At 46.9% G+C, this 16,846-nt stretch overlaps 1 protein-coding gene across 2 annotated transcripts in view; it reads right to left on the bottom strand.

Moving 5' to 3' along the window:
• Window positions 1-16,846, bottom strand: part of FGD5 (FYVE, RhoGEF and PH domain containing 5) — a 123,535-nt gene that overhangs the window by 34,256 nt on the left and 72,433 nt on the right. For both annotated transcript variants that reach the window (XM_008951689.5, XM_003826223.7), the window contains exons 6-8: window positions 2,469-2,629; window positions 2,043-2,199; window positions 1,312-1,399 (exon numbers count right to left, since the gene is read on the bottom strand). In XM_008951689.5, coding sequence (XP_008949937.1) covers window positions 1,312-1,399; window positions 2,043-2,199; window positions 2,469-2,629 — 406 coding nt within the window. The remainder of the gene's footprint in view (window positions 1-1,311; window positions 1,400-2,042; window positions 2,200-2,468; window positions 2,630-16,846) is intronic.

Below are 16,846 nucleotides of genomic sequence, written 5' to 3'. Positions count from 1 at the left end.
GAATCCATCACAGCCCACTGGGGGCGACAGACATGGCAATCAGCACAGCCGAGTGTGTTGTGTGGAACCTGTAGTGCATTCATACTCTCCAGGCTCCACATCCTCCAGCCCCTCCCCAGTGACTGCTCTTCCATCTGCTCGTTCTATTCTGGCCATGATGGCTTTCTTGAACGTGCCAAGCTTGTTCCTACCCCAGGGCCTTTGTACTTGCTGTTCCCTCTGCCTGGCACTCTCTTCAGATCTTCATATGGCTCATGTCCTTGCTTTACTGAGATCTCTGTCCAATGCCGCCTCCTCAGAGAGGTCTTCCCTGATCGCTAACACAGCAGCCCTGTTCCCTCTGTCTCCTTAACTTGCTTTATTTTTCTTAAGAGTTCTTAACAGACATTATCTTTTGGCTTTCTTATTTGCTTGTCTAGGGTGTAAGCTCTACAGTGTCACTGAGTTTGCTGTTCGATTTACTGCTGCATCTCCAGCATCCAGCATGGGACCTGGTACATAGTAGGTGCTCAATAAATAGTTCTTGGATTAGATGAATGAATTCTCTAGTCCTTGGCCCTAATGTATTTTTGAGGAGCCCCAGTTGCTACCTGGAATTACATATCCATGCCTACATATGTACTGTCTGTCTCGCTCATTAGGACATCAGTTGCCCAGGGCAGGGGTCTTTGTCTATTTGGGAGGCAGCTGAATAAATGGGTCTGGAGCTCAGAACAGAGGAGTGGGTGTTTCCAGCAGGCAGAGATAGGGGAAAGGGCATAAAGAGAGAAGGGAAGGGGACCCAGGACTGAGTCCTGAGAAGCTCTGACGTTTATGGAACAGTGGAGGATGGGAGGCCACCAACACAGACAGAGAAGGGACAGAGAGATGGGAGGGAAGTGGGAGAGAGTATACCACAGAAACCCGGGGAGGAAAGGACTCGAGAAGCAGGAAGTGGTCGTGGGTCCAGCAGGTCCAAGGCTGAAAATGTCCACTCATATGGCCACGAGGACTTTGATGACAGGCGTGGCTTCAGTGAAATGAGGAGATGGCCGGCTGAGGCAGGGAGGAAGTGCAAGGTGGGGAGGGGTGTCGTTGGGTTTTTGTGTTTTAGGATCAGGGGTGGCCACTGGAGAGAGCGTTCTAAGGTGGCAGGAGGTGGTTCAGAGGGCTCAAAGCTCAACTGGAGGGAAAGGTGATGGCAAAGGTCACCCTTCCCCAACACCTGCCTGACATGGTCAGAGGCAAGGTCACCACAGTCCCCTCCACCCCTCCTCAGGGGCCTTCCCTGCCCTGCCACCTCAGTCCCCATTGACCTCCTGTGGGGCCCACCTGTGAGGAGCACTTGGTACTGGAAGAGGCGTTGAACCACCCGCAGCAGCCGATGCTTCGCAGTCTGGCTGCCTCCTTGTACACTCTGCTGCTCTCAAGACAGGGAAGGAAAAACCTTATCAGAAACCCCTCCTGAGGGCACCATGCTCACAGCAGCCCATATACACTGTCCCATCCACACCTCTTCCCGGGCCAGCTGAACTTCTCCCTCATCTCCAAAACCAGGTTCTCCTCCTGCGGGAAGCCCTCCTGGATTAGCCCGGCCCTGCTGTAACTGCTCACTCCATCATGCTCCCAGTTGGTGCTACACTCAGTATCAAGCATCTCTTAGTCCCTGCTCTGCTCTTAATGATAGCAATGGAGGAAAGCTCCCCCTTTTTCTGCCCAGGAAAACTAGATCCCCAGTTTGTGGCTAGTGTTGGGAATTTCCTTGAACACTCCACGGCTGGGGCTCTGGCTTGGTTGGTGCTTTTCAACTGAGACAAGAAAACTACCCTGAGACCCTTACTGGGTGGCACTCACTGCACTGTCATCTGCTGCCCAACAGCGGATGTTCTGGATTCTGGGTTCTCCTTCCTGATGGGTCATCCTCTCATCCCTCTGGCCAGGTCTTCCCTGTCTGCTCCCCAGCCCCACACCTACCAAGATGTCCCATTGATTTGCATTAAGCCGTTCGCCCACCTCAACCCCTGCATCCTTACAGCAGGGTCTCAGAGGACCAAGGGACCCACCTCAAATTCACGGACAGCAGCTGCCAGCCGGGGAGAGTGGAGGCAATTCTCACTGAGCAGACCTAGGTACCTGTCGAACTGCAGGATGTGAGTGGCATGGTGATCAAACCCCTGCTCCCGGGCCAGGAAGACGTCAGCTACCTTCTGTTGGCTCTCCCTGCAGCCAGGAATGGGGATGGGACAGTGAGAACTCAGCCTTGTAACCAACGCAGGGTTAGAAGCAGGGGGCCTGGAGTCATATCCCTGGGTGCAGATTCCAGCTCAACCCTTGCACAGTTGTTTTACTTTGAGCAAATGACTTAACACTTCGGAGTTCGGCTTTCCCATCCATCAAATGGAGATACCATTTCATATGATGGTGTTTTTATCCGTCTCCATTCCCCCAATGCAACAAAAGTGGAACCTGGGGGTCCAGGGACTGCTCACCAATTTGACAGCCTTTCCTCCAGCTCCTCCAGGATGCCTTGATGAAGGTCGTGGATGGCTGGGAGTTCACTCAGGCCCTGCCTCAGCTCCTCCCGGGCCAATGTGTCTCTGCCTTCATGGTGCATGTCATCCAAGGCCCTCATGACAGCTCCATGGAAATCCTGAAACACCAAAAGGCCTGTTACCCACAGGTTGATAGGACTGAGCACAAGTCCTCCTTGGCAGATTTCCCCTGGGGCTTTGGAGCCCTGGCCTCTGTGAAGACAGCAGTGAGGACTTAAGCCAGTGTCTCCAGACCCAACAGTCTCACCTACAAAGCAGAGATGACCACATGCACCTGGCGACCATAGGGCTGCCTGAGCTGACACCCAAAGAGCACCCAACCCAACGCCTGGCACAGAGCAGGGCTCAACACACACTCACTCTCCTCTCGTTGTGGCCACGTGGTGAACACTCTTCTTTTACAAGATAGGGGAGAGATTGGGTAATTCCTTCTATAACGAAGCAGAAGGTTTTGCTTTCTCATTATTCATCTTTGAAGAGGTTCATGTGCTATGTTGTTTCAAAACGAAGTCTAAGGAAATTATAGGCATCCACCCTATGGTATATTAAGCAGTCACTAAAAATGATAAAGGTGGTGGCAATGTAGAAATATTCACATCATAGTGTTCAGCAATCAAGAAGGGGTGCAGAGCTGTTTCCACGCCCTGATATACTGTGTAAAAAGTGAGCAGAGGAGAAAGCTCAAACAAAACAGGACGACGTGCAGAGTGGCTGTGTCACGAGTACAGAATTAGGAATGACTGTGAATCTTCTTGTTTCTATTTTCTAAAATCTATCATGATTAATGTACTTCTAAAACTAAACTCAATTTAATAAATATAAAAATTATATCTGGGAGCTGGGCACGGTGGCTCACACCTAAAATCCCAGCACTTTGGGAGGCTGAGGCAGGCAGATCACCTGAGATCAGGAGTTCAAGACCAGCCTGACCAACATGGAGAAACCCTGTCTCTACTAAAAATACAAAAATTAGCTGGGTGTGGTGGCGCATGCCTGTAATCCCAGCTACTCGGGAGGCTGAGGCAGGAGAATCGCTTGAACCCAGGAGGCAGAGGGTGCAGTGAGCCGAGATCGCCGAGATCACACCACAGCACTCCAGCCTGGGGAAGAAGAACAAAACTCCATCTCAAAAAAAAAAAAAAGTTACATCTGGGTTCTCTAGTCTGTTCCATGTATCCTGTTTTTAATGCAAGTACTATGCTGACTTGGAGACTAAAACTTCGAAGTAAATTTTGAAGTCAGGTAGTGTGATGCTTCCAGCTCTGTTCTTTTTGTTCGGGATTGCTTTGGCTGTTGGGGGTCTTTTGTGGTTCCATATAAATCCTAGGACTTTTTTCTATTTTTGTGAAGAATGTCATTGGTATTTTGATAGGGATTGTATTGGATTTATAAACTGCCTTGGGTAGTATTGTCATTTTAGCAATATTAGCTCTTCTAATCCATGAGCATGGAACATCTTCTCATTTTTGTCTGTGTCCTCTTCAATTTCTTTCATCAGTGTTTTATGGTTTTCCTTGTACAGATCTTTCACTTCTTTGGTTAAATTGATTCCTAGGTATTTTATATCCTTTGTAGCTATGATAAATGGGATTGCTTTCTTGATTTTTTAGATTGTTCACTTTGGGTACATGGAAATGCTACTGATTTTTGTATGCTGACTTTGTATTCTGCAACTTTGCTGAATTTGTTTATCAGTTCTATTAGTTTCTTGGTGGAGTCTTCAGCTTTTTCTGAGTATAACATCTTGTCGGCTTTTATATCAGCAGTTTAATATCAGCACTTAGGGCCAAGGATGAGGGATTGCTTGCACCTAGGAGTTTGAGATCAGCCTAGGCAACATGGCAAAACCCCATCTCTACAAAAAATACAAAAATTAGCAGGATAGGGTGGCAGGTGCCTGTGGTCCCAGCTACTTGGGAGGCTGGGAGGATCACTTGAGCTCGGGAAGTCAAGCCTGCAGTAAACTCTGATTGCACCACTGCACTCCAGCCTGGGTGACAGAGCAAGACCCTGTCTCAAAAAACAAACAACAAAACAAAACAAAAAACAGATCTTGTTGTCTGTGAACCCAGATATAAATCCACACAATCACAGCCAACTCATCTTTGACAAAGGTTCCAAGAATATACACTGGGGAAAGGACAGTCTCTTCCATAAATGGTGCTCGGAAAACTAAATAACTAAATGCAGAAGAATGACACTAGACCTCTATCTATCACTATACACAAAAGCCAAATCAAAATGGATTAAAGACTTAAATCTAAGACCTCCAACTATGATGCAACTAGAAGAAAACATTGGGGAAATACCCTAGAACATTGGACTAGGGGAAGATTTTCTGCATAAGACCTCAACAGCACAGCCAATCAAAGCGAAAACAGACAAATGGGAGTACATCAATCTAAAAAGTTTCTGCACAGCAAAGGAAACAATCAACAAAGAGACAACCCACAGAATGAGAGAAAATATGTACAACCTATTCATCTGACAAAGGATTAACAACCAAAATATATAAGGAGCTCACACAACTCAAATAGCAAAAAAGCCCAAATAATCCGATTTAAAAATGGGCAAAAGATCTAAACAGATATTTCTCTAAAGAAGACATACAAATGGTCAATAGGTATATGAAAAAAGCTCAACATCATAATCATCAGAGAAATGCAAACCAAAACTACAACAAGGTATCATCTCACCCCTGTTAAAATGGCTTTTATCAAAAAGACACGCAATAACAGATGTTGGCAAAGATGCAGAGAAAGGGGAACTCTTGTCAGTGAGAATGTAAAATAGTACAGCCACTATGGAGAACAGTATGAAGGTTCCTAAAACACTAAAAATAGAACTACTGGGAGGATCACTTGAGGCCAGGAGTTCAAGACCAGTCTGGGCAACATAGCAAGATCTCGTATCTAAAAAAAAAAAAAAAAAATTAGCTGGACCTGCGCCTGTGGTCTCAGCTACTCAGGAAGCTGAGGCAGGAGGATCGCTTGAGCCCAGGAGGTCAATCCTGCAGTGAGCCATGATTGTGTCACTGCACTCCAGCCTGGGTGACAGAATGAGACCCTGTCTCAAAAAAGGATTAAAAAAAAAAAAAAAAAGAACAAATGCTCTAGCAATTCCACTACTGAGTAGATATTTAAAAGAAAGAAAACGAAATACATCAAAAAGATAGCTGCACCCCCTTGTTTTTCGCAGCACTATTCACAATAACTAAAGTATGGATTCAACCTAAGTACACCTCAACAGATGAATGGATAAAGAAAATGTGGCATATATACACAATGGAACAGTATTCAGCCATAAAAAAGGATGAAGTCCTGTCATCTGCAGCAACATGGATGGAACTGAAAGTCATTATCTTAAGTGAATAAACCAAGCACAGAAAGACAAATATCGCATGTTCCCACTCATATGTGGTAGCTAAAAAAGTGGATCTCATGAAGATAGAAAGTAGGCTGGTGGTTACAAGAGGTGGGAAGGGGGTGGCAATGAAGAGAGGATGATTAATGGGTGCAGATACACATTTTGATAAAAGAAATAAGGCCGGCCACAGTGGTTCACACCTGTAATCCCAGCACTTTGGGAGGCAGAGGCAGATAGATCACCTGAGGTCAGGAGTTTGAGACCAACCAGACCAACATGGTGAAACCCTGTCTCTACTAAAAATACAAAAATTAGCCAGGTGTGATGGCTGGTGCCTGTAATCCCAGCTACTCAAGAGGCTGAGGCAGGAGAATCGCTTGAACCTGGGAGGCAGAGGTTGCAACGAGCTGAGATTGCATGGCCACTGCACTCCAGCTTGGGCAACAGAGAGAGACTCTGTCTCAAAAAAAAAAAAAAAAAGAAAGAAAGAAAAGAAAGAAAAAGAAATAAGACCGAATATTAGATAAATCAGTATGGCAACTATAGTTTACAATAATGGACTATACATTTTGAAATAGCTAGAAGAGGCCAGGCATGGTGGCTCACACCTATAATCCCAGCACTTTGGGAAGCCAAGGCCGGAGGACTACTTGAAGTCAGGAGTTCAAGACTAGCCTGGGCAATATATTGAGACTCCGTCTTTACAAAAAATTTAAAAGGTTAGCTGGGCTTGTTGGCGCATCACTGTGGTTCCAGGTATTTGCTGAAGCAGGAAGATTGCTTGAGCCCAGGAGTTCCAGGCTGCAGTGAGCTATGGTCGTGTCACTGCACTCCAACCTGGGTGACAGAGTGAGACTCTGCCTCTAAAAAATAAATACATAATAAATAAATAAATAAAATAACTAGAAGAGAATAATTTGAATGTTTCCAGCATAAAGACAAATATTTAAGGTGATAAATATTCCAAGTACACTGATTTGCTCTTTACAAATTATATAAACATATTAAATGATCACATACCCTGAAACTATGTACATATGTACATATGTACAACTATGCATTTTTTAATAAATTAAAGAATAAAAATTTATAAAGATTTCTTTCTCACAAGAAAAATATTTTATCTTCAAATACATTTGCTCTTGCATGAGGCCTAGCTCTACAGCTGTAAATACACGGCTTGGGTGGGGGCAGGGAATCCTGAAACCACCTTGAGCTGTGGAGCAATGCATATTGGGAAAATCCCAGGGTCAGAGATCATGCACTCTTGCCCAAATGGAGAAGTTCAAATCACCCTCAACACTCAGGAAAGATGATTCCTCTACCTTGTTGGATTGTCTCCCTGATGGGGAGCTGGACTATGGGGCAAGACATTTCACCCCACTACTAGACAGTTTTCTTTCTTTCTTTCTTTCTTTTCTTTTTTTTTTTTGAGATGGATTTTTGCTCTTGTTGCCCAGTCTGGAGTGCAATGGCATGATCTTGGCTCACGGCAACCTCTGCCTCCCAGGTCCAAGTGATTCTCCTGTCTCAGCCTTCTGAATACCTGAGATTACAGGCACCTGCTGCCACGCCTGGCTAAATTTTTGTATTTTTAGTAGAGACAGAGTTTCACCATGTTGGCAAGGCTGGTCTCAAACTCCTGACCTCAGGTGATCTGCCCGCCTCGGCCTCCCAAAGTGCTAGGATTACAGGCATGAGCCACCGCGCCCGGCCTGCTGGACAGTTTCTACTGCTGGAAAGATCTTCTTTAGGCCAGATGCAGTGGTTCACATCTGTAATCCCAGCACCTTCAAAGGCCAACACGGGAGGATCGCTTGAGCCTAAGAGTTGGATGGAGACCAGCCTGGGCAACATGGCGAGACTCTGCCAAAAATATAAAAAATTCTCCAGGCATGGTGGTGCATGCCTATAGTTCCAGCTACTTGGGACGCTGAGGTGGGAGGATCATTTGAATCTGGGAGGTCGAGACTGCAGTGAGTTGTGATAGCGCCACTACACTCCAGCCTCGGTGATAGAGCTAGACCCCGTCTCAAAAAAATAAAAAAATTAAAAAAAAAAAGGTCTTTTGTATATAAGGATTGAAAAGTGGAAAGTGCCTGAGAGAGAGGATGGACAGCCCTTCCTCCAGGAAGTCTTTCTGGCCTTCTCTCCCCAAGTGAAGGCCAGAGGCTTTTCTACCCCTCCCTGCAGGGGAACAGTGAGGGGTAGAAAAGAGGACAGGGAGGTGGGATGGGACAGAGAGGGAAATGGGGAGAGAAAAAGAAAAACAAGGAAACAGATCCAGTGAACAGGTATGAGAGAGAGGGAGAAAGAGAGAAAGAGAGAGAGAGAAGGGGAGAGTGAGAGGAAGAGAAGGAGGGAAGGAGGAAGGGGGCATGAAGGGAGAAGGAAGGAGGGCTCTAGGGTGAGATGTAGAGACTGAGAGACCCCCTCGCACTGTGCCTCCAACATCTGCCCAGAGGCGTGTGCCTGCGCCATCAGACAAGGAGAGCAGATGTGGAGTTTAAAAAGGTCTGTGCTTCCTGAACACCTCATCCTGTCCTGTGCTGACCTCCTGCTGATAGCCTGCTCTACCCGGAACTACGGGGAGGACACGAGGAGGGTGGCCCACTCTGGCTTGCAGTCCCAAGGAGGGAGGATGAGCTGGTTCCTGCCCGAGACTGGCCAGACCCAGTCCAGCACAATTCAAGGTCTTGGGAAACCTCTAGCCCCAACGTGAAGGTCAGAAACCCTCAGGGGGCTGAGTCTTGAACTAACAAATGGACTCTCTGGGATGAAGGTATGTGTGTTCCTATGAGGAAGCCACATGGCTAAGCTGTAAAGAGAAACTGAACGTCCTTGTACAGGAGCTATCAGAGCCTTTCCTGAAAGCATGTTTTAGAGGGCACGGGAGGTGAGGGTTGTGAGTAGGGCAGCAGGTGCAGAGGGCGGCTGGATGGAGGTGGTGGGTAATTCTGACTTCTGCCACAGCTGGCTCTGGGGTACTGGGGTCATTCTGAGCCTGGGGTGGAGGTTTCCCTGCTGACCTGGGGCAGGAGGACTCCCAACTCTTTCCCCGTGAGTCTCCATATTTAGGACCCAGCCTCCAGCCCTGCAGGCTCTTCTGAGCCCTGGCATCCCAGGAAAAGAAAGAAAAACAGCCCCGTATACGGATGAGGGCAACGATCTCTCTTGTGTGGGCATTGTCTGACAAGGGGCTTTCAACACACTCTCATTTGTTCTGGGCTGGGTTCAAGCCCAGATGCTAGATAGGGTATTGGACGACTGGGCAAGCTGTCACCTGTCTGAGTCTCAATTTCCTCACCTGTAAAATGGGGATAACAGTACCACAAAGTATAGCAGGAGGCTGCAGAGAGGCTCTTCCTGATGATTACAACTGCTTTGTCAATTGTACAGTGCTGGGAGAGAAAAGGAAGAACAGGCAAAGACAAGACCGGCTGTATTTGCAACACTCTCCAGGGAGCTTAAATATTAATTGCTCTGCAAGCTGGTTTCTCGTCTGTAATTAATTCTCACTGAATCGACTCAGTCCCAATGGGCAGGATGGCCACCACCAACATGACTCATTTCAAAAACTAGAACATAATCAGAATTGCCACAAACATCCGTTCTTAAAACTCATGCACCAGCTGGAAGTGCTGAGTGCCAGCCTCACCATCCATCACTCCCTGAAAGGGTTCTGCTGTCTCATCAACTCATCAACTTGGGCCCATCATCATACCTGGGGGTCCTGGCAGCCATCTGAGAGGGAGGAAGTGGGTAGGAGGCACCCGTCCTCATTCCTTTATTCATTCAGCAAATATTCGGAGTGCCTGCTTTGCACCAAGCCCGGAGGAAACAGTGGGAGCATGGAGAGATGCACTTCTGCCCTTAGAGAGTTTGCAATCTGGGTAATTGTTTCAAAGCCATGAGTAAAAAGACTATTTCAACACAGGGGCCTATGTTGTGATGGGGAAAAGCATAGGACCCAGCAAACCAGAGAAGGGAGACCTGGTTTGGCCGTGGGAAAGCCTTCCAAGGAGGCAGTGCCTATGCTGAGACAAGAGGTAAGCATCCCAGGCAGAAGGGATGCCAGGTGCAAAGGTCCTGAGGTGGAAGAGGAGCTGAGGGGTGGAGTATGGTTCAGGCGGAGTGTGTGGCCGTGTGTGCAATGATCGTGTAATGCTGAGAATATACTGAAAACCATGAAATTTTACACTTTGAAGGGCTGAAATGTACAATATGAGATTTATATCTCAATGAAGCTGTTAAAAAAAACTGGGTAAGGAAGTCACAGATTGAGAGAATATGCATAATCCCCAGATCTGAAGGTGGACTTGTGTCCAGAATACTTAAAGAGCTTCTAAGAGCAATACAAAAAAGATATCCCAATTTTAAAAAAAAAAAAGCAAAAGAAACATTCAAAAGCGTTCCCAAATGGCTAATAAACAGAACGAAGGATTCCGTTTTATTAATCATCAGGGAAATGCAAATTAAGCCACAGGGAGACACCACTACACAATAGACAGAATGGCCACAAGTACAGAGGCCGACAATACCAACATGTTGGCAAGAGTGTGGAACAAACACTGGTCTCACACACTGGAGGGGGAATATATATTGTTTTAACCTCTTTGTAAAGCTATCTGGCAGTTTCTAGTAAAGCTATGTCTATGCTTATCCCGTGACTCTGCAATTCCTCTCCTGGGTAAATACCAAGGAGAAATGACTTCAGGTGTTTATGGTGATGTTCACAGCAGCTTTCTAAAACTGGAAGCCATCCACGTGTTCATGCACAGGAGCACAGACAACCCGACTATAGGCTATCCCTACCAAAGAACACTGATACCCGTGAACAGCTGGCTAAATCTCACAGACTGTTGAGCTAAAGCAGCCAGACACGTAACAGTACCTAATTTATGATTCCATTCCATCCAAGAACAAGCTAAACCACTCTCATGTGACAGAGAGCAAAACAGTGGTAACCTTTGGGAGGGTATGACAGGAATCTTCTGGGATGATGGAAATGTTCTATCCAGGCGAGAGTTACAAGTGTCCAAACATACGCCCCTGGGGGAGGGAAGACAAGCAAGGGCTCCCCATTTTTTTCACCTCTCCTCCAAACTCTTCGTGGCCCCGCCTGCCCTCAGCACCAAGTTAAACTCCTTGGCCTGGTGACCATGTCCCTGCAGGAGCTGGTGGAGCTACTTCTGCAGCTTACTGTTCACTTCTGTGTAACAATGGTTCCCCAATTTGAGTGTGCATCCAAATTACCTGCCAGGCTTAGGAAAACACAGATTGCTGCCCATCCTCCATTCCGCCTGAGTTTCCATTCAGCAGGTCTTGGCTGGGGCGGGATAATTTTCATTTCTCACAATTTCCCAGGTGATGCTGACGCTGCTGGTCTGAAGACTATGCTTTGAGAACTACTGCTTTCTATGAATCCCCTTCTCCAGCCTCTGTGTCTTTGTTCTGCACTTCCATCATCCAATATACATCTTGCTGATCTTTCAAAGCTACTTTAAAGACCACCTCCTTCATGAGGCCCTCTTGGGTTACTTCAGCAGTCAGTCCTAAGGGCCTCTCAAGTGTCCTACTCCAGAAATTTGGGGTCAGAGCCTGAAGGGCACTACTCTAATCTCAGAAATGTCTTTGAAGTCTATTATTTTAACTTTAAAAAAAGAATGCATATTTTACATCAGTCTCTGAAATATATCCATATCTAGTTTAATTTATTTAAAATTATGTATCTGGAGCAAAATGGAGGTTCTTAGAAAATACGCCACATTTAGCCAGAGGCCTTTAGCCCTCCTGGGCACCTACTGCACAGCTGGGGCTGGGTTACATGTATGCCAGTCTGAAAAAGCAACAAAATACTGCATTGTCAGACTATTCACGTATCCTGCATGTTTCTGTTACCTCCCCTCTAACTAAGAGAGAGCAGTGTGCCTCATTCACTTATTTTCGACTTCAGATTTGCTCAGCTTTGTTCACGACTGTGCTTAATGTCTGGTACGTCAATGATTAGGCTGTTACAGATCAATTAAGTAAAAATCTCTGGGCGGAATCTGAGCATCTGTATTTTTTTTTTTTTTTTTTTTTTTGAGAAAGAATCTCACTCTGTCACCCAGGCTGGAGCATAGTGGTATGCTCATAGCTCACTGCAGCCTCAAACTCCTAAGCTCAAGTGATCCTCCCACCTCAGCCTCCCAAGTAGCTGGGATTACAGGCATGAGCCACCATGTCTGGCTAAAAAAAAATTTTTTTTTTTGTAGTGATGGGGTCTCACTATGTTTCCCAGGCTGGTCTCAAACTCCTGGCCTTAAACAATCTTCCCGCCTTGGTCTCCCAAACTGTTAGGACTTCAGGTGTGAGCCACCATACCAGGCCTAAATGTGCCATTCTTAACTGACCTCCAGGCCTTTGCAAATGTTGATCCTGTTGCCAGGCACAGCCTTCTTCACTGCACCCCCACCTGGCTATTCAACACATTTTCCTCTGGGCATCCCTCTCTAACTCCAAGAAGACTGGGCTGGATGCCTCCTTCGAGTCCCTAAACCTCTATATACCCTCCACCACTGCGTTACTATTGTTCTTTTTCATTCCAATCTCTCTCTCTAGACCATCAGTGCCTTGAGGGCGGAGACTTTCCCTGCCATCACTCCCTGATATGTCACCCAGACCAGGTGCTCAGGAAGTTTATTTTCTTATTTTAATTTTTTTTTTTTAGGGACAGGGTCTTGCTATGTTGCTCAGGCTGGAGTGCAGTGGCTATTTACAGGTACGATCAAGGTACACTGCAACCTGAGCTCAAGTGATTCTCCTGCCTCAGCCTCCCAAGTAGCTAAGACTACAGGCATGCACCCTCATGCCTGGCAGGAAGTTTTTTCTGACTGAAGAAAGGATAGGACTGCTGGGAGGAGAACTTGCTCCACCATCACTCATTCACTGGATACATACTGAGCATCAGCTGTGTACCAGGCATCACAAGCCACTGGGAACAAAGGTACGGGTCCAGCTCTTTGCCCTCAAGGAGCTCAGAGTTTAGTGATGAAGGCAGACAGCAAACAAGCACCTAAAAAGAGCCCCAAAACACATGAAGCAAAACCTGACAACTGACGGAGAGACATACAACCCAATAATCATGGCTGACAGGTCAATACGCCTCTCTCAACAATAGACAAAAAGTGAGGATGCACAAGACTCAACAGGATCCGTCAGCTCGACCTACGCAGCATCCACAGAGCACCCCACTCAACAAGAGCAGAGGGTCCATCCTTCTCAAATACACATGGAACATTCTCCAGGTAGGCTAGGGCGTATGCTGGGCCATAAAATACATTTAAGTAAATTTAAAAGGGCTGAAACCATACAAAATATGTTTTCCAACCACAATGGGATTAGCAGAAGGATAAATTAGAAATCAGCAGCAGGAGATGTGGGAAACACACAAATACTTGGAAGTTACACGACGCAGTTTTAAATAATCCATGGGTCAAAGAAGAAATCACAAAGGGGATTATTAATAGAAAGTATTGTGAGCCGCATGAAAATGAAAACACAACATAACCAGTCACAAATACATAAATTAGGTAATTTCAAACAGGGAAAGGTGGTGTGAAGAAAACGAGGTGTGAGAGGGAGTGCAGAGGAGGGAAGTACACCTACAGTGTGTCACCCTCCCCGTGTCCACACCCTTGCCACAGCCTCATCGGAGGGGAGAGCACGTCCCTGCCCCTCACGCCTTTGGGCCTGGCCATGGCACCTGCTGCTGCCACTGGGGTGTGTGTGGAAAGGATGATGTGCCAGTTGTGAACTTGATTCTAAGAAGCCCTCTGCTGTTTCTCCTGCCATCGCCATGGGAAGAGCTTCCCAGGGTGCGTGCTGCCCCTTCAGCCTAGGCCCCAGGATGAATACACAAGAAGCAGAGCCACCAAGACGAACCCAGCTTTCACTCAGCTTCCCCTGCAACTAGGAGTACCCAAGGATATGAAAGGAGAAGTCTGACAAGTGAAGCTTTCAAGGGGACTAACCCAGCTGGGGGGCATGACCTGTTGCTTTTCTACCTTTCTCCTTCTTCCTGCCTGGGATATAGATGCAATGGTTAAAACTGCAGCAGCCAACCTGTGTTCAAGAGAAACCTTGGAAATGGATGCTGCAGATGGAACTTTAGTCCCTGAGACTGCGTGGAGTTGCCAGATTTGACCTGGATTGCCTGCTTCTGGATTTATTTCACATGAAAGAAGAATCTCTAAATTACTTAAGCCATGGTAATTGAGTTTTTGTTACTAGCAGTCAAACACAATTCCTAACCAACACAGAATGTTTAGGAAAAACTTCTGTAGACTGTCTTTTCCAAAAACACCCACAACAATATCTCCTATCTCAATGGTCTTTATACAATGTGAGCTCGATATTCCTCCCATTGAATAGGAGAGACTATGTCCCCTCCCATTGAACCTGGGTAGACCTTTGTGACTGTCTTAACTCATAGGGTATGGTGGAAGTGGTGCTATAGGACTTCCAAGGCCAGATCATAAAAATGCCATGCACTTCTACCTGCTCTCTCGGGACACTTACTCTTAGAACCCAGCCACCATGCTGTGCAGAAGCCCAAACTCGGGTAGGCAGAGACCACATGGAGTGGCCACAGATAAGTGTTCTGGCCAACCTCCCAGCTTAAGTCTCGGACAACAGCCAGCCTCAACCACCTGATGTGTGAGTGAAGATGTAGGGAGCCGAAGGCCCGTGGGACGTGACCAACTCAGCATTCCGCTGGAGGCTATATGATCAAAGAGCAAACTGTTTATCATGAGTGCAGGATGTGGGCAAACTCACGACTGCGCCTGCGGACAGAAGGTTTGCTGGAGGCAATCACTCCCTGGCACTGAGGTTATCTACTGCGACATCTAGAGAAAGCAGTCTTGCAAGCCTACTCTGGACTGAACCGCTGACCCCTTCTTCCACCTCTCTTCTCACTATCTCTTTTGCCTAATAAATACAGAGGGCTGTGTAAAGCTCAGGGCCCTTGTCCACTAGAGGCAAGGTGCCCCCTGACCCCTTCTTCCAAATATACTCTTTTGTCTACTATGTAACCTGCACAGACCTAGGGGGACTGAACAAAGGGGGCGAATGTGGGAATAAAAGATAAGAGTCAAAAGAGTATATTTGGAAGAAGGGGTCACCTTGCCTCTAGTGGACAAGGGCCCTGAGCTTTACACAGCCCTCTGTATTTATTAGGCAAAAGAGATAGTGAGGAGGGAGGTGGAAGAAGGGGTCAGCTGTTCGGTCCAGAGTAGGCTTGCAAGACTGCTTTCTCTAGATGTCGCAGTAGATAACCTCGGCGCCAGGGAGTGATTGCCTCCAGCAAACTTTTTGTCGGCAGGCGCAGTCGTGAGTTTGCCCACATCCTGCACTCATGATAAACAGTTTGCTGTTTGATCATATAGCCTCCAGTGGAATGCTGAGTTGGTCACGTCCCATGGGCCTTCGGCTGCCTACATGAAGACACCTCCAGGTGATCCCAGCTCCTAGCCATCAGGTCACCCCCAGTCTTTAAGTCTTCCAGCTGAGGCCCCAGACATCATGGAACAGAGACCAACTCCACCACCGTGCCCTGTCGAAATTTCTAGTCCAGAGAGTCTGTGAGCTTAACAGCATGGTTGTCTTATGCCACTAAGTTCTGGGGCACCAGTAGTTTGAAGTGGTAACACTTGAGCTGAGACCTGAATGCGAAGATCGGGGTAGGACCTTCCAGCAGAGGGAAGAGCAAAACTGTGAGATGTGAATGCATTCGCAGTATCTGAAGAACAGAAAGAAGCCAGTGTGGCTGAAGGCAGTGATGAAGTAAACGGTAAAGGAGGTACTGCCAGAGAGGTGGACAGGGGCCAGGTCATGTGGGCCTCCTGTGTGGGGAAACTTCTCCTGGGGCAGGATGGTGACAACTTCCAGAGTTATCTCCCAATCAGCAAACTGGCTTCTGAACAGGCCTTCTGAATGGCTTAGCCCAAAGGAGGGATTGGTAGGAACTTTTGGCTTCTTCTAGGAGAGACTTGTTTTAGATGAAAAAACAGATAGAAGGTGTCCAGGTGCCACACCTGTTCAAAATCTCTAGCTGTTCACCATGTACAAGGAAAGGCATAAGGTCCTTGGCCCAGCATTTTTGGTACTTCTCGATCTGGTCCTAGCCTTATTTGGGGATCCATTACTTGATCCCTGATCCTACCTCCTACCTGGCTTTCCAAAATTTTCTATGTTCTAACCATGTGCGATGATGTGTCATTCTCCAAACATACCATGAGCCTGTGAGCATTTGCTCATGCTGACTCCCTTACCTTACACGCCCTCTTCCACCACTACCCTGGCCTGGTGAACTCCGAGAGTCCATCTCAGTGGCACCTCTTCCGCAAACCTTCCTGCATATGTCTTTCCCTCCCTCATGCCCCTGCAGATTCTGCACAAAACTACAGTTCTGCAAATTATACTTACATGGAGTAATGTAAATTGTCTGTTGACATATTGATTTCTCCTCCCTACCTCCACCCTCTCTCCCTGCAAAAGGAAACCTACTCAAGGGCAGGTTCAGAGCCTTATTCAGCTTTGGGGCTCCAAGGCCTATTTCAGTGCCTACAGTAAACATCCTGTGATGTTTCCAGAATGAATGGTCAATTCAGATGGATAGACGAATGGATGGATTGCTGTTTGGATGGGTAGATGAGGAATGGACGGATGGTTGGATAGGTGGGTAGACATCTGAGTAGTAGATTAATTGAGAGTGAATGGGTGCATGGTTGTGTCACTTGATGCATGAATAGATGAAAAGACAGATGAGTGGGTGAAAGGCTGGCTGGCTAGGTGGACGGGTAGAGATTGACAGATGTGCAGGTGAGGAAAGTTCTTATGACTGGGTTCCTGGAAGGATGGAAGGCAGCCGTTAAACCAGAAGTCAGTAAGCTTTTTCTGTAAGG

The sequence above is a fragment of the Pan paniscus genome, chromosome 2, assembly GCF_029289425.2.
Source record: "Pan paniscus chromosome 2, NHGRI_mPanPan1-v2.0_pri, whole genome shotgun sequence".
Classification (NCBI taxonomy): domain Eukaryota; kingdom Metazoa; phylum Chordata; class Mammalia; order Primates; family Hominidae; genus Pan; species Pan paniscus.
Note: the sequence above shows the minus strand (reverse complement) of the source record. Positions and strands in the feature narration are given on the sequence as shown.